Source organism: Aythya ferina (genome assembly GCF_964211825.1).
Source record: "Aythya ferina genome assembly, chromosome: 9".
Lineage (NCBI taxonomy): Eukaryota > Metazoa > Chordata > Aves > Anseriformes > Anatidae > Aythya > Aythya ferina.
In genome coordinates, this window is record NC_140305.1 from 17,472,950 (window position 1) to 17,488,777 (window position 15,828).

The 15,828-nt window shown below is 43.3% G+C and overlaps 1 protein-coding gene across 28 annotated transcripts in view; it reads right to left on the minus strand.

Moving 5' to 3' along the window:
- LPP (LIM domain containing preferred translocation partner in lipoma) overlaps positions 1–15,828 on the minus strand; it is a 381,557-nt gene that overhangs the window by 75,418 nt on the left and 290,311 nt on the right. For all 28 annotated transcript variants that reach the window (XM_084529025.1, XM_084529005.1, XM_084529011.1 and 25 more), the window contains one exon: positions 10,217–10,340. In XM_084529025.1, the coding sequence (XP_084385151.1) occupies positions 10,217–10,340 (124 nt within the window). The remainder of the gene's footprint in view (positions 1–10,216; positions 10,341–15,828) is intronic.

Below are 15,828 nucleotides of genomic sequence, written 5' to 3' on the forward strand. Positions count from 1 at the left end.
CTGTTTTTTTTTTTTTTTTTTTTTTTTTTTTTTTTTCCAGAGTATAATTTTAAATGACAAAAAAGAAACAAAACCAACCAAACTCCCCACAAAGACTTTCCCCACTCCCTCCCCACCCTGATATGAAAGGCTGTGCATCATCTGTTTGGTCTACCCCGACAGAGCAGATAGAAATCAGAACATGCACTTGGTAGATAGAAAGTTATTAACCTCTCAAGATACTGTCTGGAATCCAAATTTGTTGGGTAAATTGCATATTAAAGCTGAATACTGCTGCTAACTGAATACAGCTTGATTCAGAGCTTTAAACAAATAACTTTGCATGGCTGGAGCAGTGATTTGGAAGGACCTATGAGAGAAAACCATTCATATTCCAAGACCAGGTGCTGGTCTTTAGCTGTAGAGGGTGTCTTACACTTTGGATGATGGTTGCACCCCTCTAAAATCTCCACAAATGTGTCTCTCATTGCCAGGGTGTTTTACTGAACTACTGTGCTCAATGGGGAGACTTATTTCTTCAGCTTCTAAAATCCATACACTAAACTGTGCTGTCCCCTTTTCACCCTAGTCCTGGTGCTGTGAACATCCTTTTTTCAAGGGTTAAGCTCTACTCTTAGCTAATATCCCCCGAGGTAACTATTTCTAAATCTTTGTGCATACCTTGGAAGGCACAAAATAAAAAAAAATAATGCAAATGAGCAAGTTCATAAAATAAAGCTTTTTTTTTTTTTTTTCTTATAAAAAAGCATAGAAGAGGTATCAGGTGTGTCTCCTATCTCCAGTGATCCTATTGCTATGTAAGTTTTCCATTTCCCTCAGTAGGACTGGCTCAGGCCAGGCCATGGGACAGGCACGGTGGTTTGCCATACTGATAAAAACTGCATGTGCACAGTCCAGGCAGGTGACATCTAATGGCAAGTTTCACAAGTCACAACGGGTTTACCCTTGGCTGTTGGTAGCGTCCCAAATGTCTGCCAGGGCTGGCTGCTCATGATTTCCCTGTCAGTTTGGGATGACAGCCTCCTGACTTCTGAGCACAGGCTGTGACCTAGGGTTGTAGCCAGAGACACAAAAACTGTGTTCACGTCCAAGATGACATGACGAACGGCAAGGTGCATCTGCAGACATGAAAACAGTGCAGCCCACTAAAAGCAGCAGGAAAGTTTGGCTACTTCTGCTTCTTTTCATTCTTTCAACACTCCCCTACCTCTTTGCACCACTGAGAAACACTCTGTATTGATTATGCTGACACTGACAGCAGAGTTGGAATTTTTTTTTTCTTTTCTTTTCACATCTGAGATGAGAAAGTGGGTTATGATTCATCTCACACAATCTGAGTCAAAGTGATTCCTTAAAAAATAAAGAAAAGAAGAAAAAAAAAAACACAAACAGTTTTGATGTATTTCTACCAGAAGAGAGCAGGCTGGAGAAGAGCGCCCAGCACACGAGAGAACCCTGCTTATTTTTTTTTCACCACATTTCACTCAGATAAAATCTGCCCTTTCTCCCCGAACTAAACTTCAAGTGACACTCAAAATACCCCCAAAAGTTACTGGCAAGACACTAACCACCGTATCAAAAATGACAGCGTGAGGCAAATGCCACCAAAAGAAGAAATAATAAATGCCACACCAGGCCCCTGCCCACCCCCATGGGACACTGCTTGCTAGACTGGAAAGTAACAGATTACTACGGTGAATTATCAATTTTCATAATAGCCATGAACTATCCAAATGCTAAAGTGCGATAGCATTAGTGGGTACATTATATTAACAGCAGTTAAGATTACCAAGTGTGGTCCTGGAGCGCTTTTTTTCCCCTTCCTTATTTTCGCAGCCGTGTTATTAACCCTGGAAAATAGGGTCTGTGATCTAAATGCTGGGAAGAGCCTTCAGAGAGTTGTGATTTCTCATCAGACAGGGCTCACAAGCCCATTTGGTTGCTTTTCACATATAATAGGAGCGAGGCCATGGCTGTGGGTAAGGCACGGGACTTGGAGGAATTTTAGGCTCAATTCCCACTCTGCTACTGCTTCTCTGCGTGACTCTGGGTGACTCAGCTCGGCTCAGCCAGTCAGCCCCTCATTTGTGAATTAAGGACAATAATAATTTCCTGGTCCTTGCTGTATTTTCAGCTTGGAAGCTCAGAGGGATGCATACTGTTTCCTCCTTCATGGTTAATTTGCACATAGTGCAGCACGACTGCAGTCCCGCTAGCAGGCCTCAGATATCGCTGCCGTACAAAAAAGCCACGAAATAACATGGAAGCAATGGCAAATTTACTGCAACCAGCTTCAAACAATAGGTGAGCTGTTGTCAGTTGTAAAAAAGCAACAACAAGAAAGGTTCTTCTATGCCAGGTCATGTGCAAAACGAACTCTAAACAAAGAAAAATGAAACTGTTTTCATGTTGCTGGAACAAAGACAAAGAGTTGGCCAAGACTGCATGGCTGGAAGCGTGGTTTCTAACCCCAGCTCCAAAACTGGCTGCCTTAATATCTCTAAACAACTCAGACTTAAGTTATGACCTAAAAAAAAAAAAAAAAAAAAGAATTTTGTGGCTTAAAACACTCCAAAGCACGATCTGAAGTGAAAATTACTTCTATAAAACTAGAATCCAGAGAAACATTCTCACTCCTTGATAGACACACAAACATACAGCCCCTTTTAAAATACCTGTCAGTGAGAATTTAGTGATTATGAAATCCTGGATGGAAAATCCTGGTTTCACTTGTCTCCATACAACAGTGAGGAGGAGAGGGAAAGCAAACCTTCTCCATCCCACCTGCTCCTAGGCTAACAGTCTGCCTTCAGCTCCTGGCCTCCTCGAGGAGATTCCCAACGAGGGGTCCTCCGGGTGCCACGATTTATGTTTTTGGTGAGGTGATGACGTACCCACAGAGAACCCCCCTGAGACCAGCCAGCTCATTTCATATGGGGCAGGAAGCAGCCATAAGGTAGGTCACACTTTCGGTTCTTAATGACCTGAGTTAGCTACGGACTAATGGCCTGTAGACGAAGTCTTCACGGCTCATTATCAGTTCTTCAGCCATTTCAGTCCACATACAGTTCAGTTTGGGCATGTAAGTCTATCATGGAACAAACTGGATTCTCTTTGAACTGCTTCTCAGTTCACGATAGAAGAATGGACTTTGTTTGCAAATACGAGCTATTACCTTTTGGGCTTTGAGTATTAGCCTCATCTTTGGCCAAAGTCTTTTCAGAAGGAGACTGAGCTTTGCTATCCATTTGTACGGCATCTAGCACGGTAAGGGCCCTGTTGCAACATAAGAAATGACTTCCAACTTCACAGAATAATTTTTTTTCATGGATATGTTCATTTTTAAACATGCTGCAGAAATCTTGTAGAACATTGCTGTACTTAAGAAAGACATTTCATTATCACGTTTCACTCCTCTTCGAAGACACCAGGAAATTGTCAGCTTTCATTTTCTGACTGTTGCTTCAAAAATAATTCCATTCACGACCTGAAACCCACCTTTGTTTCACAGCACATAGGTGATCATCAAAATCCCTTTGCTAAAGTGCTAGCTTGGTGCTCCGCACTTATTCTCCATTAAATGATTTCTGCATCAAATCAGTTCTATTTAAAAGTAAAAAATATGTCTAGATTGACTGCCAGCAATTCAAGCTAAACGAGGGACTTAAAAACACCAAGGTTGTCACGCTGCCTTTTACCTGCTTCAGCTGGCATTTTATCACCTACAGCAACAACGGGTAATTTTATTTTTGATGCAAGATTTAGACCACATCTGTGAAGCAGTGCTGGTCTCTGAAGTGACTGTACTTCAGAAACACTCATGATGCAAAGTCTCGTCCACTCTTGGGTGGATATGAAAAGAAAGAAGGGAACACGAGGCTGCTGCCTCTTGGCACATGTGGGTAGCAGGTGCTCAGAGCTTACAAGAGCGCAGCCTCCCCTCAATCCTGACTGCTGCATCTGCTCGATCTGCATTAAGGGACGTATGCTCAAGACTTTACAAGACTAAGATTCCTAGCATAAACAGATATGGGTGCTTGGCTTTCCAAAACAATTTTCCCACAACTACTCCAGAGTAGGAACGATCAAACTTTTGCACTCTTTTGAATGCTGAAAAGCAATTTAAATCAGTTCACAGGCTCTGCATCCGTGCTTTCTCACGCCTTACTCATGGCTGGAGATAAATGCATGCAGACATGGTATGTTTTGCTCTCCAGCCACTCATGGGGCTCCTCTTTTTCACTCCCCACTTGGAACTGTGGGCCAGCTGTAGGCATTGAGACTACCTGTATAAATTCACTCTCAAACCCCTACCTGCACTTGCTGTTCCAGCAGTCACAGGACTCCCTGAAATAAAGTTAGATGCGGGTGGCAAGCACTGACAGAAGTGAGACTGAAGAAACAGGCTCTGAAAGCCATTTAGCAGGGTAATTAAAGCCCCTGGGGAGCAGAGGGAGGATGTCTCCCCTTGCGGCAGGCCACAAGAGGGCAGCTGAATGCTGATGGTACTGCACCACGACCTACCCGAGCGCAGGCTGCTCCCCGACGCTGTAGCTTGAGCGTAAATGCTACAATATGGCTTGAGCATAAAAGATAATAACTTGAACTGCAGTGGAGAAAAGGGTCCCCATTATATGTATGCTCTTCCTGCTTTTGTGAGTGGTTGCATAACAGAAAATGACTGTCGGCTCATCAGTCGCTGAAAATCTAACCTACTATTTTCTGACCCAGATGTTGCTCAGATGAGGACGGATGCTCTCTTGCACCAGAAACCCTGCCTTTAAACAAAAGACACGATGACGCATCACGTTACATGGCGAAATTACAATGCAATTATGCTCTTTTAATAATAGTTGCATCTTTTGATAATAACCTTTTCAGAAGAACCCGGCAAAATACACCGACTTTCATTTTCCTTTTCTGGTGGTAATTCCAATGAAACTCTTACAAAAATACAGAGTGAAGACAAAAATGACATGCAGACCACATATGGTTTAGAGACACTAGAACTGTTTAACCCACAGAGCTATGTCAGGAAACAAATACACGACGAACTGAAGGAAGCCCTACCTGCACAATCTCTAGGGAGCCTTCTCATCTCCAGCTCCTCTGAACCCATCAGTGTCTTTCCCATACCTTACTTGGTCTGCTACCTGCTAACCTGTGTCCTGCTTCTCAAGCAGCAAAACGAGGGGACACCATTCTGACATCAGCCATTCTGACATCACGCTTGGTGCAGGTGCAAAGCCAGTAGATGGAAAGGTTGACAGAACTATGACAGGTTCAATCCTGGTGGCACTTATCGTTCTTTACTGTGACACTGCATCTCAAAGAACTGTTGGAGATGAAGGCTTCTCCACGGGGGATATTCACAGAGCTGCTGCTGTGAATCAACTCCTGTCTGAAGGACTAGGCACATTCAGTGCACTGAAAATTGGGTGAAAGGGGAAAAATGGAGTCTGCAGAGGTAAATCAATCTGCTACAGGTCTCACAAGAGGTCAGGATGAGAATCAGGAAAGGAAGCCAAGCATCGTGCTAGCTGGCCTTGCTCCGCACCATACTCTGCACCACCTCTACCATTGCTTAAGTCAGGACATCAAGTAAATATGAAAGAAGAAAACTGTATCTCCTGGACTGTTAGCTCCGAGACAAATAGAAGTCCTTTTATTACATGAATTGAGTATTTTCAACAGGACCATCTCAGCATCTCTCCTCTCCCCCTGTGCATCCCTACAATACACTGGAACTACAAGAGGCTGCTTTGGTAGCTCTGAGCGCTTACGGTAAAATGCCAGTGAAAGTTTCTTCCCACCAGTTAGGGAAACTCCTCCGTTGTGGGGAGTGACTCAGCTGGGACATAGTCCAGAAGGCAACAGGAGATGAGGGGCCCCAATGGCAATTTTCCAGTCTTAATCAGCACTGACTGCATGGCGATAGAGACTGATAAGCTGCCAGAAGTCATTTCTTTCTATGAGATTTGAAACGGTGGTCCAGAACAGTTGTGATCTTTGTGTGTGTGTGTGTGTGTCTTTTAAAAAACACAAAATCATGGGCTGTAGTTCCCCACGGTGGCCAACAAAATATTTTGATAGTTTCATCCTAACCTCCCGTAAATCTCCATTTCTCCTCCTCCACCCTTATTCAATTTCCACTCCACACAGTATTCTATTTTTCCTTCAACATGCCTATCTGTAATCACACATTTAGCAATGGGAAGAGCTGTGACAGAGAGAAAGCATCCTTACAGCACAGTGCATAACACGTGGGAATCCTTTCTAATAAAAAGGGATTTGATTAAAGACAGCCAACTACCACAGATCAGCAACTGAATCAGCAGTAAAGAGTAGCCTAGACTTAGGAGACTTCAATTTGCTGATCTGCCAAGGACTTCTGAGGAAAAGTCACTCAGTAAGTCATTCTGTAACCTACAAGAGGGCAGAAGGTGACATAGACCAAAGATCACAGCTCTTAGATGTAGTACAGTAGAGTGGGCTTTCAACAAAACTGAGTAAGGCAGAATAACCAGCATGCGAGTTTAACTCCTAAAATATATCTATTTTTAATTGTGGTACTCAGTTATGATACTTCTGTGCTTAAACCCTGCCTTGCCAGTGCCAGCTAGAGGATTTCCCAGTGAGTAGATCATGGTGTGGTGTTAAGTTTAGGCAACAAACAGCTGCAAACTGTGATCTTGCTGCTCCCAAGTGTGCCTACAGCACGCTGCTTTCTGGCTTGCCACGCGCCCTGGCTCCTCAGTGTGAACCCTGCCGTGGTGCCAGCTGGGTGTGCTTTGGTAAGCAATCGCTGGCTGGAGCAGTTTCCCCATCTCTGAAACCACCTTCAGTCATTTGCACCCAGGGAAGCTACAGAGAGGTGCTGTGGTGAGCACAGACGTGATGGCAGTGCGAGTTGTCCTGCTCCTGAGCTCAGCTCACCCAGCCTCCAGCAGCACCAGCCGGTATTTCCAGGGCAACGAGCCCTGAGTGGCTCCTACTCCTCTTCCCTCCCCAGGAGCCCCCACTCTGCCCACGCTGAAACAAAATAGCTTGATTGCAAACCGGAGATACAGAAAGTGAAATTGCAGAAGGAAGATGGTTACAGAAAAGACCCCAGAGTGCTGACGGGCCAAGTAAAATGACCTTTCTCCAGCCTGACAGTTCAAATGTAATTATTCCAACAAATTATTTTCATGACTTAATATAACGCCTTGCAGCTTTCTAGCAAGGTTAATTAGATTCCTCAATTCAAAACCTATCTGTTCTTAACCAACTTTTAATATGCTGAAATCCAGTTTTCTAAATTCAAACTAATAAAAGTGATTAGCTGACAGCTATCTGGTATGCTACAATTACCATGGCATTTAGACCTCAGGCAGAAGATATTTAATGCAAATCAGAGTCAATGTCTCTGCCCATTTGTCCTTTTTCTGATAATTGTATCAATGTGCCATATGAATCTTGTACAATCCACGCTACCATGCTAAACAAATAAAGAACAAAGGCAGAGATACTGGTTCAGACAGTTAACCAAAGTTGAAAGACTCTTTTTTTCCTCCCACACTTAATTTCTTCCTTCCGCATGAGCATGAAGTTGTGGCAAGGCACTAGGCTGACAGCTCAAGTAGATGGGCATTTAGCTCTGACATAGCCAGAATTAGTACAAAACTCCTGGCCCGCGCTGCCATATCAAAAAGCCTCAACCATTGTGATCCCAGAAACCATTTTCCCCTGAGAGTGGCTTGGGTTGGAACGAACCTAAGAGGATGAGGGCAGACCACCTCTTTGATTTTATCCAACCATAAAAAGCAGTTGTGCCCCAGGACTGCTGGTTTTGTTTTGCGTTTTTCTTGGTAGGTATATAATTAGTTGTGGCTGTGCTTCCCAAATTGCTGCACGGGGCACAGCGTGCTTAGAGAGCTGATGAGGAGTTCAGCCCGACACGCAGTTCATCTGCACATCAAGAATGCCAAGGCTGGAAACCATTTCAGAGATGACCTTCAGTGGCATACATTTAATGCAATCAGATCAGTCAGGTGCAGCTTGTAATTAAGCATCACCCACCCAAGATAGGAGTAAGGTTGATGGGTTTTCATCTTCCAGCTTGCATCATGCATCACTCCATCTTTGACCATGCTACTGCTTGTAGCAAAAGCACTCTTAAAATTTCTGAATGCTGTGGAGGCTCCTTTCCATCTCCTGTTCTCCTGCAGAATTAAGAGCTATTGGCATGGCATTGGTCTGACCTCCCATCTGATAGCTAAATTGATGACCCAACACTGAGAGACTTTATGTTCCAACCCTCTGAGCTCTGCATCCTTTTTGGAAGTAAAAGCTTTGATGTACCGCACTCCCAAACGGAGCAGAGCCATCCTAGTGATACATTATTAGTCTGCAAAACCCTAGCATTTCAGCTTCATAAATACAAGTGCTAAACAAAACTAAAGCTCCACTTCAGGAAGCAATTTCTGAGCTGTGAGGAAAATTAATCACTAGAACAGCTTATCAGGGTAGGTGGTTGACTCACCATTGCTTGAAATCTTTAAGATAAGATTAGATTTTTATTTTTTTTTTAAAGTCATGATTCAATCAAGCTTTCTGGGAGAAACTGAGAGTAGGACACTGGGCTGTATAATGGCAAGGTCCTTTCTGACCTTGGATCCTGTGAGTCTTCAAATTCTTTGTTCAACCTGACTACTTTCTTGGGCTACAGGAAGAGTGGGGTGGGCTTCAGTTCGGCTCCTGCCACTTACGGCTCTGCATTAAGAAAATGACTGTAATCAAATCTCATGCTTTAGGGCTTCAGCCATTTGCCTGAAGGGAGCAGGAAAAAGGTTTCTCCTTTTTGCCTGCCCACGCTAATAGCTAAATACATGTTATGTTTGTTTGGTTGCTGCTTCCCTTTTAAAACATCAGAGAGTGAACACAAATGGGTATGGGGCAGAGACAAAGTCAAATGCAGCAACACAGAAAATGCTCTCTGGTTATCTTCCCTTCAGCAAGTAGTTCTCACTTACATCTCAGATCTGTGCTTCTCATCAGCTCTGATGATTGCCAATGTTTATAGAGAGGACATTTTGGCTCTGAGGGTGGAGGCCGTGGAAAGCAGAGGGTACTGATGGAGCATGGAGACCGATACCTACCCCATCTCACAGGGCAATATTTATCTGATGAGAACATCTTGACCTTCTCATGTAATCAGATCCTTGTCACTGCCACATTCTGTTTATTAGCTAAACCTTGGTCCTACCTGTTTTTCGATTACACAAAACCACTGAAGTTTCTTTAAGTCAACCAAAATCTATAACCAATAGACCTACAGGGCAATCTAAATGAAATTTTTCAGAATTGCTGAAATAAAGGAAGGCAATGAGAACAAAATGAATGGCCTCCCCTAGCACTTAACCTTACAAACTAAAGCAGTTTGTTTCCTAACAATTCTATCACCGAAGCCCGTAAGAAGCTAAACACATGGGCAAGATGTATTGAATATGCCCAAGTCTCATGAATTTAATGCGGAGTTTAGCCTGTACCACCTGTGTTTCCTGTAGAAGTAAGATATGCATTTTATCCCTATAGATGTCTGAGATAATTCAGTTATACACCATTTCAAAAGGAAATCAACTGCTTATCTTTTTGCCAGGCAAGGAAGATGATATGGTTATGCTCAATCGGTTATACTCAATCAGTTCAGATTTGTCTTCCTCGTATTTGCTGGACCCAGTTCTCGGCTAATGGGTGTCCATATAAAACTAACCCGATTGACTCAAACTCAGTTTCCTTTTAATCTATGCCAACATAGAGAAAATGAAAATCCATGCCTCAGGAGCAGAACGCATTTACATTGCCAGGCTTTCTGCAGATGAAATGAGAAGGGAGGAACAGGGCAGGTGGGCAGTACAGCATGCAGCACCTGAATTCAGCCTGGTAATACAGAAGCTGGGTACAGGTGGTGTCAAAATGAACCAGACATTAAAAAATTCCACTTTATAACCAGGAAGACTGTAAACTTACAGCAAGTGAGCATGAGATTTATGCTGAAATTACAGAGGAATTCCTATGGATGATTACACTTCCAGCCCAAGCATGGAAAGCAAATCTATCAATAGGAATGTCACTACATTAATAGTGCAGCTGTCAGGCTTTCCTGTTACCAAACCTGGTAAATATAGAAAGGGGCTATGGACAGACTGATTCAACGTGACATAGCACTGCTCACCAAAGTAGTCATCAGAGGGAGGATTCTCCATGTCATACAGCATTTTCTTGGTCAGATGTTCCAGCTCATCCTCAGGCCTGAAGGCAGGAGTGCTTGATGCGGGTCCAGAGCTCGGATACCCACTCTAAAAAAAACAGAGAACAAACAGTCTGTGATGTGGTATAACAGAATTCCCCTACAGTAAAAGAGTCTATTGACTGTTCAGTGTTGAACTTCATTCTTTGTCTTTTAGCTTTTTGTAAAACCCAAGGGATTCATACAAGTAAACATCCCATTTAATGTAATGAAAATGGACTCCTAAAAACATCCAGTGAAGTGCTATATATCCTATTAGAATGAGAAGTACTCTGTGCCTCATAATTAGGTGTCTACTGGGTAGCACATAGCAATAAATAAAGAAGAAAATTATTCCAAGGATAACTTGATACAAACATTTTCCAGCGCTGAAAAAAGGCTTTGGAAGCTTTTCAGTTTGGATTTGGCAAAAGCTTCCATCATTTAACAATGCAATAGAGGAGATGCTAGAACAATCATTCCTACAGTGGTGGAGTATATAGACAAAGACAGATAATTCCAAGCTGCTAGTTATGTTCTCTTCTTGTTTGTTTTGACACAAATCCCGCTGTTAACATTAGCGAGAGCAGGAGCTAGTCCACAGATTTTTAGTACTGGGGATACAAAGGTTTTAGTATGTGCTTAAAAATTGAGACCTCTTGGCCTTCATGTGCTAACAGCTGGCATTAAATATTTAAAGTCTGTCTCAGTGAGTCTTCTCCCTGGAAAACAGCAGAAGTACAGGCATATTTTGAGAAGCACAGAAATAGTCGCATGCCTAAGAGTTTCTTAGAAGAAGCTAAGTTTGGTGTCTGCAGCGAGAAACTCGGTCATTTCAGGATTAAAAAATGCTGACAGAAGCTTTCCTTGTGTGCACTGCTTTCTTGAAAGACTTGCATGGGAAAACTGACTTATTTATGAAATGCAGTATTTTAGTACAGGAAGTTGTTTAATTGATCAATTGCTCTCTTCATCAAAGATTGGACCTTATATATGAAACTTCTGAACATCAGCCTATTAGGAAGCACTTTTCATGCTCTTTACCTGTTTACATGGGGAGAAAATGTAAGATTGCCAGAGAAACAAAACACCGGCCACCTCTACCTAGCTTACACAGACAACACCTGAAATGGCGAATCCTTATTGAGCCAGTCATGTTCAACAAGAGCAGCAGCTTTAAAGCACTGCAAGAGAATTAGCTAAATGTTTTCATGCCTTTTTTCTTTCAGGCAAGAAAGAGATTTCAAATGAGACATCAATCAATGCAGAGGTCTCCAAACGGCGCTTAGCAATAATATTTCAATCATCCACTCCAAGAAACCAAACACTTGCACGTTCCTGACCTTGTCGTATTTATTTTTCTAGGGCCATGCTAAGCTGCACACCATCACCCCTCTTTGCTTGTTGACCTGACCTACCTCACATGTGCTGCATCCAGGAGTGCCGTAGCACAACTGCACTTCTTGGAAGTGCTGGATTTGCTCTGCACACACAATAGGACAGCTGTACCTGCTGCCTGCCCATCTCTTGCTCTCTAACAGAGCAGCATTGCACAATGGAGCTGAGTGGCACAGTCCCCTGGAACAAAGGGAACCTGGAAAAAGCCCCAGGCTGGATGAATGTCCTTGTAAGGCTGTGCAAGGTCTATCTGCCATGTGTCCAGCATCCCTGACTGAGAATACAGATTGAACCAACCATACCGTCAGGTTTTCCCAGGGATGTTTTATTTTTCTGCTGAAGAATTTTTCCCGAGCAGTACTCAAGGCTTTTGTACCCTAGTCCAGGATTTCTAGATGCCTAGCAGTTGTTTTGAGTAAGCTCTTGAACATCTGGAAATCCTGAATGTCCGCACACAGCTCCATAAACTCTATTGTACAAATGCAACCATGCTGTGTTTGGGTTACCACAACTTTTTTTTTTTTTTTTTTTCCTTCATATGGGGAGACGTGCCTGTATGATGCACAGAATTGCACTTGCTTTCAAAGCCATGTAAGTGTCACCTTGGTGGGATATAGCATTTTGGTGTGGATAAGGCTATTCACATGACTAAGAGTTTCAGAGCCAGGTACTTGACCCAGCATAACCAGATGCCCTTGGCCAGTGTTTTGTGACTGTTTTTAGAAGGCTAGTTAACAACTGTTTCATTAGAAATAATAAATAACATAACTCTGAAAAAAGGGTTTATTAATAAGCCAATTAAGGCTGCCAGATATAAAGCATTTAATCTTGGAAGAACAGCATTTTTTTCCTTTGCTCTCTTGTTCCTAAGAGCTGATCATGAATCTTGCTTGAACATATATTTTAACACAGCAAGTGCAGCCAAGGATTTATTAGCTTGAGAAATCAATCTGGCAACTGAGCATCTTAAAATATTATTCCATCCTCTTTCGGTTTCCGTGCAGAAAGGAATGACCATCGCCACCCCATTGACTGGGACTCCTTCCCTTTTCACAGAGAGGACGGTATGCCCAAGCTGATGATGGCTTCCACCCCTTTCTCTTCCCTGTTAGCAATCACCAGCGTGGCACGAACACGTGCAAGCACCACGCTCCTGCCTCTTCTGCTGGGCTCTGTCCACACAGCATCTAAAACATTGCTTTTACCCTCAGGCCTGATAACATAAATGGACCAAAACAGAAGGCATGAGCTGCCGTCTGTTCACAGAAAGGGAAGCAAGATGCGTGGAGCTGAAGTGATTTGCCACACGCGGGCTCTGAGGCAAAAACAAATCCATGCCCAGGCTGCTGCGAGTCCTATCCGCATGTCTTCAGCTGCAGAGTACTTGGGCCAGACTCGATGTTGTAGACATGCTCAGGCTGTTCTCCAACCCAAGGGCACCCCACACGCAGACACCATCAGCACGAGCCTCCTGGCCCCGGTGCCAGCCAGGCTTTGGTGGGACACCCGCGGCAGGCGATGTGTGACCCCGCTCCCTCTCCTTCATGCCGGCTTCCCACTTCTCTAGATCAGGGGGCCTGCTTGTGTCTGCTTGAGTAGGGGCTCTGGCTGTGCCATTTAAACTGAAAGACACAAACCTGCAGGTTTGCAGACCTGTCTGACTTTCTCTGGTTTTGGAGACCACGTAGTCTCACACACACAAGAAATAGGCTGCTCTCGTATTTTATCTACATTGCACTTTTCTAAACCGGGCAGATTTCTTACCCAGTATCCACAGTCAGCAAAAATAACAAATATGAACCACAATGTCAGAAAACAGTTTAACTTATTTTGATTAAAATGCTACGCTTTTTTGACCAACGTTTAAGCAGTGCCAGGCACATCATTTTTCTCCTAGCATGGCACATGCTGGCTACATGCCTCCAGGAAAATGCACTTCATGCATATGAACATGCTGTTGAGTTTGCTGGGACATGCACGCACACAAACAGAGAGAGAAAAGTGTATCCTTAGTGGATCTAGATCTGCTTGTTTCAGCAAAACAATTTCCTTCCTCCTCCTTTGTTAGGTCAGGGTAAAAATATAACTCTGGCTTTCCTTACAAAACAGAGCTATGCTGTTTATTAAACTTCCTCTATTTTTTCCTGATCTGTGCCATGATCAAGGCTGTCTAGAAATCCAATTTACTGTCTAATCTAGCACAGTTATCTTCATGCATTCTCTTTTCTCCACAATGCCTCGATGCACACACTAATGGACACTGCCCAAGCTACAGGGAGCTGTGGCCTGTGCCGAATGGCAACCTGGCCTTCCAGACCCTCTGAGCATCACTCTGGCTAATCCCAGCAACATCAGAGATGACAAATTGACCCACAAAACAGAAAAGAGCCATGGTCTGCAAGGAGGGACCGTGCTTTGGGAGCAGGAGCACCTGAATTTAAACTTAACTATTGCCATCAAATATAGAGCAACCTTGGGGTAGAGCATGACAACTGTGGTTGCCTTTGCAGATGCAAATGCTTTCATGAATAAACATTGCCCTGTGTGCTTAATTAATGGCATGCCTAGGAAAATGCCAGCGTCCCTAGGGTTAAACCCCATGGCAGAAAATATCTCCTGCTACAAACGAAAGGAAGTGAGTTAATCGCTTGTGCCACTCCAAGCGCTGCAACAACATCTGGCTCATCTTCCTCATTAAAGTTCAGTTCCTAAAAAGCCAGGTCAAAAGACGCAGTCGCATGGAATGGCTGCACAATTATTTTGGTACATGGAGTTTACATTTGCTTCAGCACTTCTCTGGCTTGTGCTCTGTACTCCAGACCTCACTGGTAATCAGCCATCTCTGGTGCTCTGCTGCCCAGAAAAGAGAGCTCTGGAGGCAGTGCGCTGCATACTCCGACACAAACCTTCCCCATCTGTGGATAAAGGTCTACCCGAATGGGTAAAAATCACAACTCTAGATCTACAAAGACATCTGAAGATCATGCTGTCATGAATGCGCTGTCATTCAGAGTACACTGTATGTGGTCATTTTTCTTGTCCATTTGCAAATGCTGTAGAAGAAGTTTCTTCCCTCTGAGAGAAAATAACTTCAATTATGTGTTCCCAATTACAGAAACGTGGAAATTATCTTCTTTTCAGAAGGTAGAATTAGCCCAATTTGGAATTGAAAAGCAGCCAGAAACATCTCTCACTGATACTTACTTTCCTTTTCATTTTTTTTTCTTTTTGTTCATATGCATGAAGTTAGCACTTTCCTTTCACTTCACTCACCAAAGCTGATCATCAGTTAAATAAACAGTTAAATAACATCTCAGCACATTTTTTGTTCAATGGCCTGACAAAGACCATACTTTTTCATTTAAGTTATTGACTGTCCAAAACAATCGCAAACTTTCAGACCAAAAAATTCAGCATGGTGCCACATCTCTCATGAGCTGAGCTCCCAAAGAAATATCAAGATTGCCTGCAGCTGTAATTCAGTCTGTAATTAAGGCCAACTGAACCCTCTTACAGAGGAGATGCACTGGAAAAAAAAAAAAAAAATTAATTCTTGATTTATTTTCCCAGTGAAAAGTCACAGCTGCCCAAGTACATACACATTCCTGAAAAGACGACTCTGCCTAGATTCCTGCCGCATGCACACTCCTGGGTTTACTTCTCGGAGAACCATTTGTCAAGTCCCTTTGAAGAAGGTGCCCTGTATCCCCTGAGGGGATACCCACCAACTGCCCGGGACCTCCTGCCCACATAAATGGCCTGAAAACACAAGTTTTGAGGCAGGCAGAAGAGAGTTTTCCCCCAGGATGAGCCCGAGCGGGGCAAGCCCTCGGTCCCCTCGCAGGCCACGTGCCTTGCCACCGCTTCCCGAAGCAAACCAGGAATCCAGAATGGGCATCTCTGGCAGCAGAGCCCTCATTTATTAAACACTGGCATGCTTTGAAATAGGACAGTTTTGTAACTACTCCAAAGCTCTAGAGGATATTTTTCTTTATTTTTAAACTTCATTATTGTAACTCTATCCTCACTTAGCTATTCACGCGCATTCCCAGTCCTATTCAAATCCTGCTAAGCTTCTCGTTTCAAAAATCTCTTGTGACAGTGTTACACAAAATATGGGTAATAATAATAATAATAATACAAATAAATTCCTTCTGTCT